This window comes from Pempheris klunzingeri, chromosome 18 (genome assembly GCF_042242105.1).
Source record: "Pempheris klunzingeri isolate RE-2024b chromosome 18, fPemKlu1.hap1, whole genome shotgun sequence".
In the NCBI taxonomy this organism is placed as follows: Eukaryota; Metazoa; Chordata; class Actinopteri; order Acropomatiformes; family Pempheridae; genus Pempheris; species Pempheris klunzingeri.
Window position 1 is genome coordinate 14932850 of NC_092029.1, and position 16523 is coordinate 14949372.

Consider the following 16523-nt stretch of genomic DNA (forward strand, 5'->3'; position numbering starts at 1 on the left):
AATGATTTATAAAACAAACTAGTGGCACTTTTGAAGATAGGAGGCAGCTCTAATTCTGGGATGCCAAAATGATATCAATTTAAGACGCAGGGTCCTCCTTTTTTTACGGAGATATCAAAAGATGAACTTCAGGTAATGACTTTTGCTCTTCAAAAATGGATTGATACCCTTCAGGAAATGAACTCTTCAAATATGAAAAAAAAAAAAAAAAAAAAAAAGCCTCGACTGTGTGGAATGTGGTTGAAACTTGTTCAGCCTGATTGAACGAGCAGGTGTCTCCCAGTTAAGAGACGGAGGAGCAGATGGTGAACAGAATCAGACGAAAGGGAGGGAAGAGAGAAAAAAAAAAAAAAAAAGTGCTGTGTTGGTTTCTCAAGTTTATTCGATCTGTGGTTATCAAAGACAATGCCCAAGAACATAAGTTATGAAAAAAAAGCCTTCATGATGGGGACTTTGAGTTTGATATGACATAGCATTATCATTTTTAAACATAGGCATATTTTTCCTCATTTATTTTAAAACAGCAATGTTAAAAGTAAAAAAACAAACAAACAAACAGATGGACAGAAGACAGCAGAGATGCCGAAAAGGACATAATCTCAGTGGAGTGCTTCTTTTGGTGAGCCTCGGGACGGCTCCTGTGTCTGTGTGTGTGCGTGCACCATGAGTTCACCAAACTCCACATAATCTTACCATTGTTCACTAGAGGTCACCAGCAGAAGTGACTGGAGTTCACCATTGTTCCAAGTGCTGGGGGGGGTGGAGGTGGAGGGGGGGGGTGGGGGTGCTGAGGACAGTCCCCACCGTCACCGCCAGTCTCCCGCTGGCTCACACAAACACTATTCAGTCGGGAGGAAAGCCAGGGATAAAAACACACACTGCTCACCAATAATCAGGCACCAGGTCGCGACATGGCCCCTTAGACTTAAAACAGCACGCACAGGCACACGTGATCACACACGCATCCGTTCGCACGCACACGCACACACTGTACAGTATACAATGCACAAGCCCCATACGCACGAAATTAAGACCGTTAAAAACACTCGATAAAAGCACAATATGGTATCATAAAATTAATTGCACATGTAAAGACGAGATGGGTGAAGCACAGTGTGTGGAGCAGGAAGAGATGGGAGTGGGGGGGGGAGGGGGGAGGGGGGTAAGCGGTGAGCATGGCAAGAAGAGGATACAGTACATTCAGTAAACAAAAACAAAACAAAAAAAGAACAAAACAGGAGAAAAAAAAGGCAAGATAAGAATCAAAACCACTGAAAAAAATTAAATAAAAATCAAAACACTTTTTTTCCAGTTTGTCATTTTTTTTTTTTTCTTTCAGTCATTGATTTGAAGCTAACTCTGGGGCGTGCCAGTCTTACAGTAGTCCCAGTCTTGTCTCTGGAGAGCGAGCTTGGTCAGTTGTGTAGATTTTAATTGTATTCTTGCTTTATTTAAAAATCAATGTTCACGTCTACATCTCTACAGGCCCGACGTCAGAGCATCGGACGGGGGAGTAGTGGTAGGGTGCAAGTCTTCCATGACCCGACATATGCACAGGCATTTACACAAGTGCGCACGCACACACGCGTTCGCGCACACATACACACACGCATACACACGCTCTCACATAAACACACAGAGTGCATTCTCATTCCTATCACCCCTGGGTACAGGCTTCCTCTTTTCTTCTCAGCTTAGCGCACTAAGTACGCCTCTCTCTTCTGTACAAAAGCAGCCTCCTTCCCTGGATTCGGAGTCTGCGTGTTTCTCCTCGCTCCTCTTCTTTTATTTTTTTTTTCATTTCTTCTTTTACTTCTTTTGAGAGTTGAGCAGTTTGTCTGCCTCGGGGTATGTCGGGTACTTCACGGTCTCGATTTTCTCTTTGACCTTGTAGGAAGGGTAGAGGCCAGTGCGGCCCAGTTTGCGGTTGATGCCTTTCGAGTATCCGTCCCAGTGGTTGCCGGCCACGCCGATCACGTCGCCGGGCTCCAGGGGAATGTCCTCGCTGTTGCGCGGCTGGTGGGGGTAGATGGCGATCTGGTTGTGGGCGTTTTGACCCCCAAAGTAGTAGATGTCATCCAATGAGTAGAAGAAGGAGGACGCGTCTGGGTGGAGCATCTGCATGATCTCATAGGCCACACGGCAGACCTGAAACAGAGACAGAGCCAGGGATTATTTTCAAGCTTGGATCTCTATCTAACATCCTAACAAAGCTTGTAGAGGCAAGAGAACATGCTCGTAGGGGGAAAAAAACGGGACTTCTCACTGTAGGACATATGCATTTCATTTCAGTCCTGCTAAAAGAGGGATAAAATGTGCTAAGCCACTCGTTCCAGTCAGATCCTTGACTTGAGTGGACTAATAAACCCACAGTGTGAATAGGAATTATGAGGCTCACATATTATTTTTTAGGGATGGCAGGAAGCCCGTCTACTCCATGTTATAGCTGATCAGTATAATGGATGACAAATGCCATTGTAATGCCAAAGCTGTGATAAGTGGGCTAATTGTTTCTATGCTTTGAAACATGTACGTGAAAATGGAACAATCACACTTGTCACAGTCACACAGTCACGGCTGTTGACAATCACATGATGGCGATTATTAGAGTGGTTCTGGTTTGCCTTGTGATAACGTGGAAACATCAAGTGATAATTATTTTTCCAGGAACTCTGACAGGCCATTTTAACACAGAAGCTTTGATCAGTTGAGCCTGGCTTTGTTTGCTAAAGCCCAGCTCGTAACTCAGAAAACAATCAAGGCATTTTTGTTATCAGATCAACTTTTATTTCTAATTCGTTCAATTCCAAATTGTGCTATTGATTTAAGGGTTATCTCTGTTATGCGAATATTCTTATTATAATTATTTATTTAGACAACAAAGAAAAACATAAATAAAGGATCAAGCATTTGGTGCACTTTACTCCACATCTGATGGCCTTCATCAGTGTATCCTACCAAATGTGAAATATGGTCACAATCTCCTCGTCTGTTCCTGAATAAAGGCCAGAAAAGTGTTTTTGCAGAACATTATGATGTCACAGTGAAGCTGACCTTTGTCATGACTCCATTATTTCACCTTATTAGACATTTTTGTGAAATTGTCAAAATTTGTGTATGAATTCTTGAGTTATGGCCAAAAATTCAGGATTCAGTGACCTTTGACCATAAAAACCTACTCAGTCCTTGAGTCCATGTGCACATTTGTGCCATATTTGAAGCAATTCCCAAAAGTCACCGGCACGGAGGCATAAAAATATGGTTTTTCAATATATATCCAAACATTGTTTTTATTCCACTTCCATGCTTCCTTATCTTCTAGCAGGTGCACATCAAAATTCCAGTCAGCTCTCGGTGTTAGTTTGGACTGCTTTCATCCCAACCTTCAGTTTCATGTGAAAACACATGGCGATAGCATTCAAAGCCGTCTTGAAGTGGACAAGGGAGAGTGGACTGACCTGCGAGGAGAAGGTGCAGACCAGGAAGTCAGTCTGAGACAGGAAGTGGATGTCCAGGATGACTCCTCTCAGCGAGTTCTCGGTGTAGCGGTTGTGAAGGCCTGCTGACCACGAGATGGAGTTATCACTGATGAACTCATAGTCTGGATACCTGGAAGAGACAGTAAATATGAATATGAATATGAATAGATACTTAGAGCACGCAACACACACATACACACACACACAACACACACACTCCTGCACACTGACTTGGTCTTGGCTTCCTGTAGCAGGGAGGGATCGTCCGTGGCAAGGTAAACTCGTTTCTTGTCGACGTGAACACGTCTGGCCAGATGTTGGAACTGCTCCTCCACATGCAGCATGTACTCCTCGATGGGGTGGAAGGCCGCCTCCGTCCCCACTTTATCTGTCCTCCTCACGTGGACTCTACAGACAGACAAACAGAGTCACAGACAGACAGGGTTATAGCGTAGTACTGTGTCTTACAAATACTGTGAATGAAAAGCTTTTCATTCTAAAGACGCTTTCATGAAGTCGCTGTTGAGTTTTGGGCATTTGCACTCTGAGCGAGTGGGAGTGCGTAATAATATAAAGCACCTGTGCACTTTGCTGGTATGTTTGGATGCCACGAGGCTTCCACACTTCCACACAATTTCTGCCAGACTTTGCTACATATCCAATATGTAAAATCTCTACACTATCTATTGCCAGCTTGGTAACAAACACATTGTCCTCATACTGATCTTGGTAAAGTTACCATAAACAAATTGAACCACAACTGGTAGTGTCATTCTTGCACCTGACCAGGGGGGGACTGGGAATGATACACCACCAACTACCCAGGTCGTGCCACTTTATGGAAACAAGATTGCTGGACAATATCTATAACAACTACTTAAGTATAATAAGAGCACATAAGACAAGAACCATCTGACCAGTGCAAGAAATAATACAGGAAGTACTTTCTAGGTCCCCTGACTTGGGATGGCTCTGGCTCAGTCTGTCCATTGTAGACACACTATCCTCAACCTGGATGAGTAATTAGTATACATCAGTATATCATAATAACATGAAATAAAAGTACAATTTTAATATAATAGCATAATGCTAGTACAATTTTAATATATTCATGATGTAATGTTAGCATATTCTTATTAGACTATATAATAGTACACTACATGACACTTGCAGTCAAAGAAATACATCAACCAATCAACATTCATCATTTTTGTAGTTTTGTTCCTTCATTAAATCCTGGTCTACAGTGGTAGTTAGTCTCTAATTTGTTCTTGCTATGTACCAACTTGTCACTAATCAAAACCATTCGTGCACAACAATGAGTTCAACATTTCAAAAGTTTGCGCTAACACGTCAAACTTTTTTTAATGTCCCGCCCCATCCGGGCTGTGATTGGTCGGTTCACGAAAAGTAACACTGACGAGCGCATCGACTTAAACATGTTTCCAAACAAAAGGGACCACAGGGAGCTGAACCAAACCTTGCCTACCTTATCCTTGCTGTTCAGCTGCAAAGCCTTGACTTAAACAGGGGAAACAGTATCGCTGGGCTCAGTGGGCTGCTCTCTCTGCTCTGCTGCCTTCAGGCTCACTCAGCTGAGATGACTAACCGCTAACGGTGCCAAATGAATAATTTGTTATTTTAAAACATTTGGCTGTATCACCTATAAGGGACCTCAACATCTTCTCTTAACCTCATCTCTCTTGTCCTTTCAGCACCGCCTTTACGCATTTTCTCTTTCTGTTTGTCCATTCTGTTTGAACAGCCTTTGTTCCACTCCACTATTCATCAATATATGCATTTATCAATATATCCATTTATCCAAATGCCACTAAGGGGTGGGGCCAGGATAGTTAAAATGGACTGGATCAAAAGTAACTGGCTGGGAGAGAGAAGCTGACAGATATATCACTCTGCAGTGGGCCAGCAGCCACACAGCACTTTATTTTTATTTAAGTCCGGGCTGAGGTTATTTAAAAATATGTATATTTTGCGTTGCATTGGCCCCGATTGTCAAGCGGCCCTCTGGGAAAACCCGCGGTGCTCCAGATGGCTGGTCTGTCATTGCACCATGGGTACTGTTTGTGCCAGCAATTCACAAAATAAGGATAATTTCCTTTAAACCTTTCTCCAGTATGATGGACAGAGGCTGCAAGAACTTCCTGTTTCACACTATAAAGCGATGTTTGTTTGTGCTGTAAAACAGCTTTAGATGCACCAGTCTACTTTTAGGTATAAGCTGCTTTAATGCTGAGCCATGCAAAATATATTTTTTTGTTGTAGAAACACACCCATTCTAAGCCTGAATTACAAAGTGAGATATCTGTCTGCTTCCTCCAAACAAATTTCTGTGTTTATACACATTCAGGAAAAAGCGCTCGGACGAAATAGAAAACCTTTACACTGACACGGTATTTGCAAATGCTCGCATTGTTCCATTGTCACATGCACAGGAAGACAAGTGTTGCAGGCTGTTCTAAAGCACTGTATCGAAGCGTGGATGATCTACAAATGAATCCTAATCACTTACTGCTGATAAATCAATAACAGCATTGAGGACCTTACTGTTGATGTGCTTGTATGAATTTTATTCAATACATTTTTTGTCCTTATTGAGCGGGCCTAGTTTTAACTGCAGTCTGTTTTTTCATCGACAAGTATTCATGTGTTGTAATATTTTAAAATACTTGTTCACAACAATAATTTTTCTGTCAAAGTGAAATCGACAAAAAAAGGAACTTCGGCTTGAATGGCATATTTTGGGAATAACGTTGGTGTAAATGCAAACAAAATTGATGGAACGAAATGCAAACACAAAAAGTGGAAAGAAAGAAAAACAGTCACAGAGATGCTAAAGTTTAAGCAAAAGGAGTGAGTCGGAGAGATGGACAGACAGAAATAACCAATGCGACTATTTTTTTCAGCATCCTTGTCATCGCTTCCAGTAAGCAAGGACAAAGAGAATACTGTCACCGTCTGTACGTATGAGAAAGAGAGCACAGCTTGTAAACAGAACAAAGGATGGACGAGAGGGGAAATATTTCCTCTTCTGACACGGACGCATCCCTCAAACTGATGGATGCCGAAACACAATTTTATTCTATCCACAGCTATTCAATTACAAAACTACCCAGCCACGTCTGCATTGTGACTTCTGGCCTCGAGGAATAAATTAAATTTCAAAATCTAGGAGGGAAAAAAATACATTTTTCAACTTTCACTTATTAAGAAAAAATAGAGTGAACAGGTCCCCCACCCCCAACCCCCATTCATAAAGCACCTGAGAGCTGCCCAGTATGACCAGCTGTCTACTACTGACAAAGGAGCAGCTCCAGTCGAACATTTGTGGTCAAGAGCCTTTTTAAAGACACTTGGAGAAGGAAATTAGTCTTTTACTTGCCCCATTCGGGATTCCCAGTTGCTTTGGAAATTCAAACTGCTTCTCTAACCTCAAGGCTGCCTCTAACTCTTTTGTGGGAATGAAGTAGAGGTAGAAAAAGTAAAAAAAAAAGAAAAAGAAAGAGTCAGAGGTCCAGAGGAGGAGAGTAAACAGGCTGTATCTAATTTCTAAAACTTGCCAGTGATCAATCAGTGAACACTGGGAATGCTCGCCGGAGAAATAGACCTTTTATTTACACCGTAAACAAAACCTAAAGAATGTAGTGAGAGCAAGTGGGTGGCAGGAGTGTCGGAGTCCTTCATTTGCTCTCTGTCCTTGTGATCAGACAAAGGTCTTGACTCCAGGCTTCACCATCTTTTGTCAGGGTCCTTTCCCTCTTGCTTTCTCGCTTCTTTCATGTCTACTGTTTTTTTTTGTTCCCGTGAACCCTCTTCTTGCCTTGCCCTTTTCTCTCTCCGTCAGAGCAGCAGAGACGCACTGAGGCATTGCTTAGCTCTGAGCTATCTCCTCCCTCCCTCAGCCCCCCCGGCACTCTCCCACACTACCGCCACAATAATTCAATTCATTTCTCTCAGCTCATACAGTACTGGCGAGGCAGGGCTATTCTCCTGGTGGGTGTAAAAGCGTACATTGAAGATATCAAACACACCCACACTAGACACAGCTAGTGCTGATTCTAGCAGATTGTGACAATAACATATAGACCGAATACATTTTTTGTTTGACAATTGGCCTCAGTTCCCTGAACACCCATCAGCTGCCTGTGAGGAAGAATATAGCAACACTGGGCTATTTGCCTTTCGAACTGTGGCTGCTATTAGCGCTTGAATCTTCAGTTCTTACCAAAGTTCAACTGATGTCATAGTTGTTCTTAAGGTTTACTTTTACTCTTCATAGTTACAGACAGTGACAACTTAACATAAAGTTGGCCTTCCCTTCCCTTCAAGATTCAGCTTGCTGGTTTGATTTTACAGCCTGTAACTTAACCGTTTAGGTTCACTCTCACTGCTCTCATTTGCACCATTTCCACATGCAGCAGGCAGCTGTCCTCACAAACAAAGCTCTAAAAATGACACTGCATGTTACTTGCCCAGCACCAACTTGTTGACAGACAAAGTTAGCATCTAGCTGGTGAGCACAGTGGAGCAATTAGCAAATAGCGGCCAGACATTTCCCTCCTGCAGTTGGTGGAGACCAAAACAAGGCTAAAAAGAGAGTGAACATTGTACTTGCATTTATCACATGGCCAGAAAACAAAAATGAATTATAATGTCACCCTGTATCTGGCTAATGTATTAGTAACTGTTTGCTAACAACTTTATTGATTTAAAATTCTAATTATTTTCTGCTTTTGATCAAAAAGTACCTGGAGTAGCAGATCTGCTTGAAACAATTTCTCATTTGTACATTTCTTAATCCACCCATGTACCGCAGGAGATGTCAACTACTGCCTTTTGTTATGCATAGAAAAATACACAATGTATTATAAGCCTTCTTAATATAGAATAGAACTGACACAAGAATATGTATACAGTACATCCAGGTCTTGGTAACCACATTGACATGGCGATAACGCTGCTCTGGTATCTGCAATAGAGGCAGTAACCTTACTTTCTCTCTCTCTCTCTTACCATTAGGAAGCATTAAATGGTGGCAGGATGGAGCAGTGCTGATAGCTGCTTTTAGTCGGTGGCTTCCAGCCTTCCTGCAGCTCCCGTCCTAAGGGAGCAGCAGGGAGGTGGGGTTGGCGGTGGTGACTGAGCTGTGTGGGGGTCGCCTGGCGGTTGCTGGATGCTTTGGGGACAAACTGCCATTGTATCCCTCTTGGTACTCTCTCCATCTGCCTCTGCATCTCCCACTGCTGCTGCCCCCTCGCCTTTTTCCTGCGCTGACACTACCGATCTCTTTCAACCCTTAACTTCTACATCTTGCACACGCCACCCCCACCCCTACTTCTCCATCCACACATATATCGCCTTCCTCCACAGTGCTGATAGAAGCACGCAGGCACTTTGTTGTAACATCAGGGCATAGTGGAGTGGATGTATCAACAGCTGAGGAGGGAAGGGGAAAAAATGGATAAAACTTTGTTCTCCCGAGCACTTCATTTCAATAACCCTTTCCCTAGTGATATGGAGGGAGAAAATGGTGGGATATATGGGTGTATGGAGGGGGGTGGAGTGGGAAACACAAAGAACAATGATACAGATGTGTGTAAAGCTATGAGAGCATAAGAGCTCTGGGTAGGGATGTGCGCCTGGGGAACGTGAGGGAGAGGTGAGTGTGAAATACAAAAATGTTGAAAAATTTTGAAGAAGGATGAACAAATGAAGACGGAGCAACGATCACAAATGAGAGGATGCGAGAGGACGGGGAGACTGGGATGAGTCACTGAAAATATAAAAAAAAAAAAAAGAGAAAAAAGGAGGAGGTGAGTCAAAGAGGGCTTGTAGAAAGAGACGGCAGCTGCCGTGGTGATGAAAGGCAGGGAGGTAAAAACCAAAGAGAAGAGCATCTGAGAGGAGACAGAGAAGAGAGACAGAGAGTGTAACAAGAGGGAGTGAGAACTAAGCAGAGCAGGACAGGAAAAGTGAGGCAGGACGGCGATGATGGCTTGCAGCAAAATGTTACGAAGAAGGTGAGGAAAAGAGGAGTTATGAAGGGCGAGAAGCTGGCACAGACAATGAACATATGGATGTGAAATTTACGAAGGGGATGACAGAACTAAACCAGGCTGATTTCACAAACACAACGTTTGCTTTACACTACTTCCTTTACCAGGCGGGTGGAGTCAGCCTCATGGGATGGTGCAGAAACTTAAGACGATCTCAGCGAAGTAGCTGAAAGTCATTTCATACACTTTCCCATGACTGGCAGCTTACCAGTCATTATGTGCATTGTCCTAATATGGTAAATCTCCTCCCATCTGCTAGACCAAGTAGGTTAAAACTATTGAGGAAAATTATTTGCAAAGTCCTATTTGATCTGGGTTTGAAATCGAAAAAGTCGAAAGAAGCTGGCAGACAGCACATGTTTGTTCTTTGACTGGGCGCCTGACTGGAATACAGACAAAAATAAACATGTAAATAAACAGCTAAACGTGTCCAACCCCTTTTATTAGAAGCTGAAATCAAAAGTGGCTTACAGTATTGTGACTACATACATTCCCACTGGGGGTGGCCCTCCGGGGAACTGGGTACTTCATACTGATAAATGCTATCCAATTATGCAGAACTAGTTCATAAGATGTCCTAAGTCAGTTTCAAGCTGTGAAAGCAGAATCTCTGGAGACAGCACAATGCTGAGTAGTCACAATCAAAGGCGAGACAATATCAAAGACTGAAATCAGACCTAATAATGGCGCATTTGGAACAGCTGCTATCATCTCATCTGCACCATTTATGCCAAGTTTCATGAAAAGTAATATCTAGGTGGTGTGATATTAGGACACTGAACTGTCTGAAGTGTGGAAGCACATAACCATGAGGACACTATTATTCTGTATGGTTAGGCAGGCTTGCTGCTTTTTTATGGCTCTAAGGATGGCAATGTTAGCCAGCCAGTCAGTCCACTGCTTAGGTCCAGAGTTAAACTATTGGGTGTATTTTGTACATTCATGGTCCCCAGAGGTTGATGCGTACTGACTGTCTTGATCCCCTGACTTTCCATCCAGAGACATCCATTGTTCCAGTGAAATGCCTCAACTGTTGGATGGATCGCCATATTTGCTACAGACATTGATATCGTCCTCCAGATGAATTATAACTTTGATCTTTTCAATTATCGTCAGGTCACATTTTTTAATTGCCCAACACTTTAACAAATGACATTCCCATCATCTTCAGCTGTACTTTGTGTTTGGTGCTAATTAGTAAACTTTAGCACGCTAAAACGCAAAGCTAAACATTAAATGTTACTATTATCACTGTATGCTAGTATGCCGACTTTAGCATTTAGCTCAAAGCACCTTTTAAAGCCTCCCGGAGCTGCTCACACGGCTGTAATCTTGTTCTCAAGACCAAAACTAACAATGTGTAGGTCTCTCTCTACACTGTCTGTAGCACTCAGCTACAGGCAAATATGAATCTAATATATAGTTAAATAAATATATATAGTTTTGTTTTAAAAACATGAAGTAGTTTCCTTAAACAGCTGGGCATTGTAATTTTTAACTAACAATACTCTCTCAATACTATTTTCAACAGAGGATTGATACTAGTGAGTATTTATGGCACCAGGATGGTATACGTGAGCTCAGCTCAAAATAAACGACTGAACTGTTCCTTGTAATGTAGGGACATGTCATTCAGTGCAACAGTGTGAGTCACTTACATGTTTCTAATAGTTTTTGGACAACAATGGAGGCCCTCTGTCACACAGAGGAATAAGCTGTTTCAGGCTTTGGCCACACACACAGTAATTGTTAGAAAGGTATATTCATTGTTTTTGGTCTTTTCATGGGATCTGTCTACAAAACACAAAGAAAAACATAGAATACAGTCTTACCTTTTCCTTTAATTAACAACGAATATCGAAGATAAAATAAAAGCTACCAGGGCATTCATTTTTAATGCGTTTTTGACAGTGTTGTAGGCTTCTCTTTCCTTGTCTTGTTTAGTTTCACTGATTTTAAAATCAGTCGGCTATTTACTCACTATTCAGCCATTTAACTGCTTTAACGCCAATATCAGATCAGGATTCGGTCTCGACAGATCATCAGCGTTAAATGACTTGGACTGATTAGAGACGAAAAAAGGCTCACGGGCACATTAATACATACAAAGCACGGCAGAACACATCATAGCAACAACATTAGAAAAAGCAGCAATGAGTACAGGATGATGAAATTTCTTTAAACAAGTTGATTTGCATGAATGTGAGCTGTTGAGTGTAAAGCTGTGAATAATGAAAAAGCAAAAGCCTTCCAAGGATAAAATAACGGTAGAAAATTAGCCAAAACAAAACACAAAACATTAAATTAAGTTACTTTTAATACTATTGTATTAACCTTGCATTAACCTCACCCAAAGCAGTGTTTGTATTCCACCACAACCCTTAGGGCTATGTCTTTGTTTTCTTCTTTCTCTGCCTTCTGTTTGCTTTGATTGTAAAGCACTATGTAAACCTAATTGTTGAGATATGATATAGTAACAAAGTAATTAGAATTGAAGTGATTCTAACCACAGAAAAAGGAGAAGACAAATCCACACGCACTGACAAGTGAGAGCTGACTGTCCTTACCCAATGATGGGGTGCTTGAAGCCCAGCTTGGCGGTGCTCTGCTGGATCTCCTTCTCCAGCCATGCCTGTGGGCGCACCAGGTACTTGACGAACTGGGACACCCACCAGACAGAGGGGTCGCCGTGGAGACGATGCAGGCGCGGGGCCAGGTCCTCGGGGATCGCCAGGGGTAGGTAGGGGGGCCGAGGATGCAGACTGTCAACTATAGGCAACTCCACAACCTGGACGTCCTTATCATGGGCCTCTCCTAGATGGTCCAAAGAGGAGCACAAGACACTTAAGATTCGATACTTAGTCAACATTTCTGATGGCAGCTCAAGTTTAGGGCTGTAAGTGATGTTATTTATTAATCTTCCAGGATGTGGCCACATTCCAAAGAGTAAGAGGGCTACGCTTTCATGCAGAGCTAAAGGTGATCTGAGTTATCCAAACTGAAATACTAAGGACTTGTATGCTCTACAAATTAGAAGAGCTCTTTGAGATAAATTTGTGATTTTCAGCTACGTAAATAAAACTGACTTGACAGACTTGGGCTCAGACCTTGTGTCAATAACAGGTTGTCTGTAGGATTATGAAAACCACGGGCCTCATTTGACTAAGTTTTAGTTCTGAAGGACATATGATTCATCTGTTCAGGGAAGATAAGTTGCACCTTTTATAATTTTCTTTTTTAAGTATACAGAGTTTGGAGACGTCAGCAGGTTGTCAGCATAGCTTTCTGTCAAATCTGTCGGACCTGTCATACAACTGACAAAACTGACTAATGTCTGTAGTTTCACTCAGCTTTTTTTTTTACTGAAACTACTATACATTATGTTCATCTGAAAAAAACATTTTTAAAATTGGTATTTTGTGATGCAATGAGATATTTCCGTATTATTCCTCAGCCCCATTATATTCATTCCTATTCTGTTTCCAGCATCAATCCAAATCCCCCAACCCCCTACGAGTCCAGCTTTTGTGATTGACAGATGCTCTTTGCCTGTCCTTGCTTAAAGGCCAAGGTAAGCTTTCCTTTCTATCAAGGCTGTATAGGGCCAGGGGCTGATGCAAAGACCTGGATTGGAGAGTTTGGGGGGGTGGGGTTGATGGTCTGGCATTCGCCCCTTCAGGCTGAGTCCTGCTTGGCAGAAGCCCTGGGCAGAGGGTTGAGCAGGGCTGATTATGAAGGTCACCTCTCTGGGCAGCAGAAAGCCCCCATGAACTGCCAGACCTCCATAACCATCAAGGCCAAGTGTCCATACACAAAGACACATACAGTACATGTGCATGATGAACACCTGGATGTGTGAACAAAGGAGGAAAAAAAAAAACATACACACACAGGCGTGCCAACACGCATGTATCCACCCACAGAAACGTACATGGAAATATACACATATGAACATACACATGTGTGGGACTGTGTGAACGGTAGGAAAAAAGATGATCTAACGCTGACAAAAAAATGGGGATTCAAATAAAACAAAAAAGTGCATTCACACACAAACACACACATACACACACACACACAAAGAGCCCTTGCTAATCTCATCTCACCAGAATGGATATGCCTGGCAGACAAAACCTTCACTCTCTTTCAGTCTTAAAACCCAAGGAGAGTTGTTTTTGGGTTTTTTTTTTTTTTTTGCCCGTGTGCGGGTGTAAACCCCTGATTTATGTAAAAACAAGTTTGAGTCGCATTCTGTCAGACTAAAGTGGCTTCTCTAACCGCGACAGACAGCCACCTAATACAGCTGCAACCGCATCCACAACACACCTCCAAATAAGTGGCATGATGAGTCATTAAAAATGGCCTTTCACAGAAAGGGTACATAAAAAACATGTAAAAACAAGGACAGAAACAGAGGCTTCAATTTGTGTGTGTGTTTGCCTGAGCATGAACTGAATATAAATTGGTGGAAGCATTAAATATTGAACAGAAAAAATATTCCCAGGCCTGTCTTTCCTTATATAACAGCATTGGCATGATTCACATAAGGGGGAATAGGCATATTTTGAGGCCTGCACTTCTTGGCACAAATGTACAGATATGCAGAATGTCTTCCTCCCACAGCTACTTAATTAGATCACAAAGCTCTTCCAAATTCCATCTCAACTCCAAAGCCGCTGCATATATTTCCTGAAAGCATCATGACTTTAAACATATAGGTCTGCACTGACACAGAATTCCAACACTGTATTTTCAAACTATGATGTATACTGAGCCAAATAAATATTTCATGAGATTAACACAGCTATGAAACTGGAGAGCCGGGAGTGACACCATCCAGACACAAAATACGGAGACTCTCCATTCATAATAGATTTGAGGCTCAGTTTATGAACTTGGAGAACTCCTGCTCCAGTCTTTACATGGCAGGGAACATTATGTTTCTCCTGCTGCTCTCAGACTCACTCATAAGGCAGTAATATCTCTACAGAGAAGCTCAAAGGAATACACTCTCTTTGGCAAATTAGCTCTTTGATCAACGAGCCATTGTTCCACATGAAGACTGGTTTCCCCTTTGTGTGTTCAGAATTCAGTCTGTTATACCAGGCCTGTGAAATGGTGCTAAGCTCTCTCATGCTGTCCATTGAACATTAAAGTTGTAGTAAAAAAGCAACATGCACCAATGGGCTAAATAGCTGCGTATTGAAAACTCATTACTTTCTTTTAGCACTGCCAGAAATGTCTGTAGTGTTGAGAATCTATTATCGTTAAGTACTCAAAACTGGCACTGAACTTCTGTTCGGATTTGTGGTCAAACCGATTTTTTTGGCCAAATTCAGACAGCGTTTTCTTCAGGCAAAGTTTGTCTGAGGTGGATTGTGTTTAGACACTGTGTAACATTAAAGAGCTTCAGCTTCTTTGGTCAACTGAAAAACAAGTTTTGTAGAGAAACAAGTTCATAAATAAAAATAAATAAATCTAAATAAATTTCAGCACTGTATCAGCTAGTATCAAACGAAGCCAGAAGATATCCAGTACAAAGAAAGGAGACCAACCTCTATCAATATAAATAAAACAGATTCAAATTTGCAATAGTGGTTCCTAACTCAAAAACAGAAATTCCAATTTTAGATGTGTTTGTTTACTTCTCTCAAATATTTTTATTTTCTCTTTTCCACACCGACTCTTTTCCCGACAAAAAGACGGGTATCCTGTATGTTTCAATTATTATAATGTGGATTTTCTTGTAATGTATTTTTTCCCCCCCATTTCCCATTTGGGGGAAGAAAATCATCAGGTCCCATAATGACTTAATCACTATCTTTGATTTTCCCCCCAAGCTATACATTTCCAGACAGAAATACCCTGTCACAGATGCATATAGCATGTATCCTCTTTCTGTCTATAAATGTCTCACATCCTGGGGGAAACACTTAACAGGAAGTGGCATAAACATGCAAAAATAAATGAGGAAAGGTGGATTCTAGTAGGGCTGCTACATGAAATACCAACAATGTCAGTATCCTAAAAGCACTAGGTTAGGCAAACAATACATAGAATTGCTCAGTATAGAACACCTAAAGCAGCGTGCACTTTTCTATGAGAAGGTGAAGATTGGTGGCATTAGCCATGAAACGATAAGAGTAGAGACAGGATGATAGGGGTTCAGGAGTAACAAAATGAGTGTCCTCAAAGTGCAAAGCTCCCTGCCATCCAGGCGCTATGCAAAACCCTTTATCACCTCGAGTCATTTACATGGTAGGTAGTAAACACTGGTAAGGCAAATGTAACATAACAAGCAAAATTAGGGGCTTCTATTGGCACCATTGCAAGTTTTCAAGAGATCAGTATTCACTGCATTCAAATGCTGTAATTGTACTGACATGGGCTTAATTAATAAGAAATTCAATGTATATCTACTTATTAATCCAAGGCTTTAGCATCCCTTTGTGGACCAGTGCCCCAAGGAATGTTCTTGCCTGCACTGTTAACAAAATAGGCATGACCACAGGCGTAGCCAAGTACCCAACAGGCTTACATTAGCTATGCCCAGCTAGTTAGCTGGCTTGGTCAACAGAAAATACTGCCTCTGCAAATTACAAAACTTTATAAGGACAAGAATTTAGAATGCTAAAAGGCCCAGGGAGGGGAGTGGTGTTTGTAATGAGTTTGCTGTGAGCAGCCAGATGGCATATATGGATCTATAGGAGGCTGTTTGTGAGACAGACACCAGAGACAGACATTAGATAGTGGAAAAGGACACATGAAAGGCAGGAGAATAAGAGGAAAAAGGCGCTGGGAGAACAGGAGATAAGAAGGTAGAGCCCAGGAGAGCACAAGTCAAATGAAGCGATAGGAGAAAAATGAAGAGCTGAAAGGATGCAGCAATGAGAACAAGAAAGCAAGGAGAAAGAAAGTGGTAGAGAGGAGGAAAGACAGGCAGCCATAGTCTCACACTAAAACCTCCAAA

The 16523-nt window shown here is 41.9% G+C and overlaps 1 protein-coding gene across 4 annotated transcripts in view; it reads right to left on the reverse strand.

Annotated features, from left to right (window-relative positions):
* Positions 1-372: 372 nt before the first annotated feature.
* Positions 373-16523, reverse strand: part of fut8b (fucosyltransferase 8b (alpha (1,6) fucosyltransferase)) — an 84222-nt gene continuing 68071 nt past the window's right edge. For all 4 annotated transcript variants that reach the window (XM_070849628.1, XM_070849630.1, XM_070849631.1 and 1 more), the window contains 4 exons: positions 12121-12367; positions 3711-3887; positions 3459-3609; positions 373-2148 (listed from right to left, as the gene is read on the reverse strand). In XM_070849628.1, coding sequence (XP_070705729.1) covers positions 1810-2148; positions 3459-3609; positions 3711-3887; positions 12121-12367 — 914 coding nt within the window. In that variant the 3' untranslated portion in view covers positions 373-1809. The remainder of the gene's footprint in view (positions 2149-3458; positions 3610-3710; positions 3888-12120; positions 12368-16523) is intronic.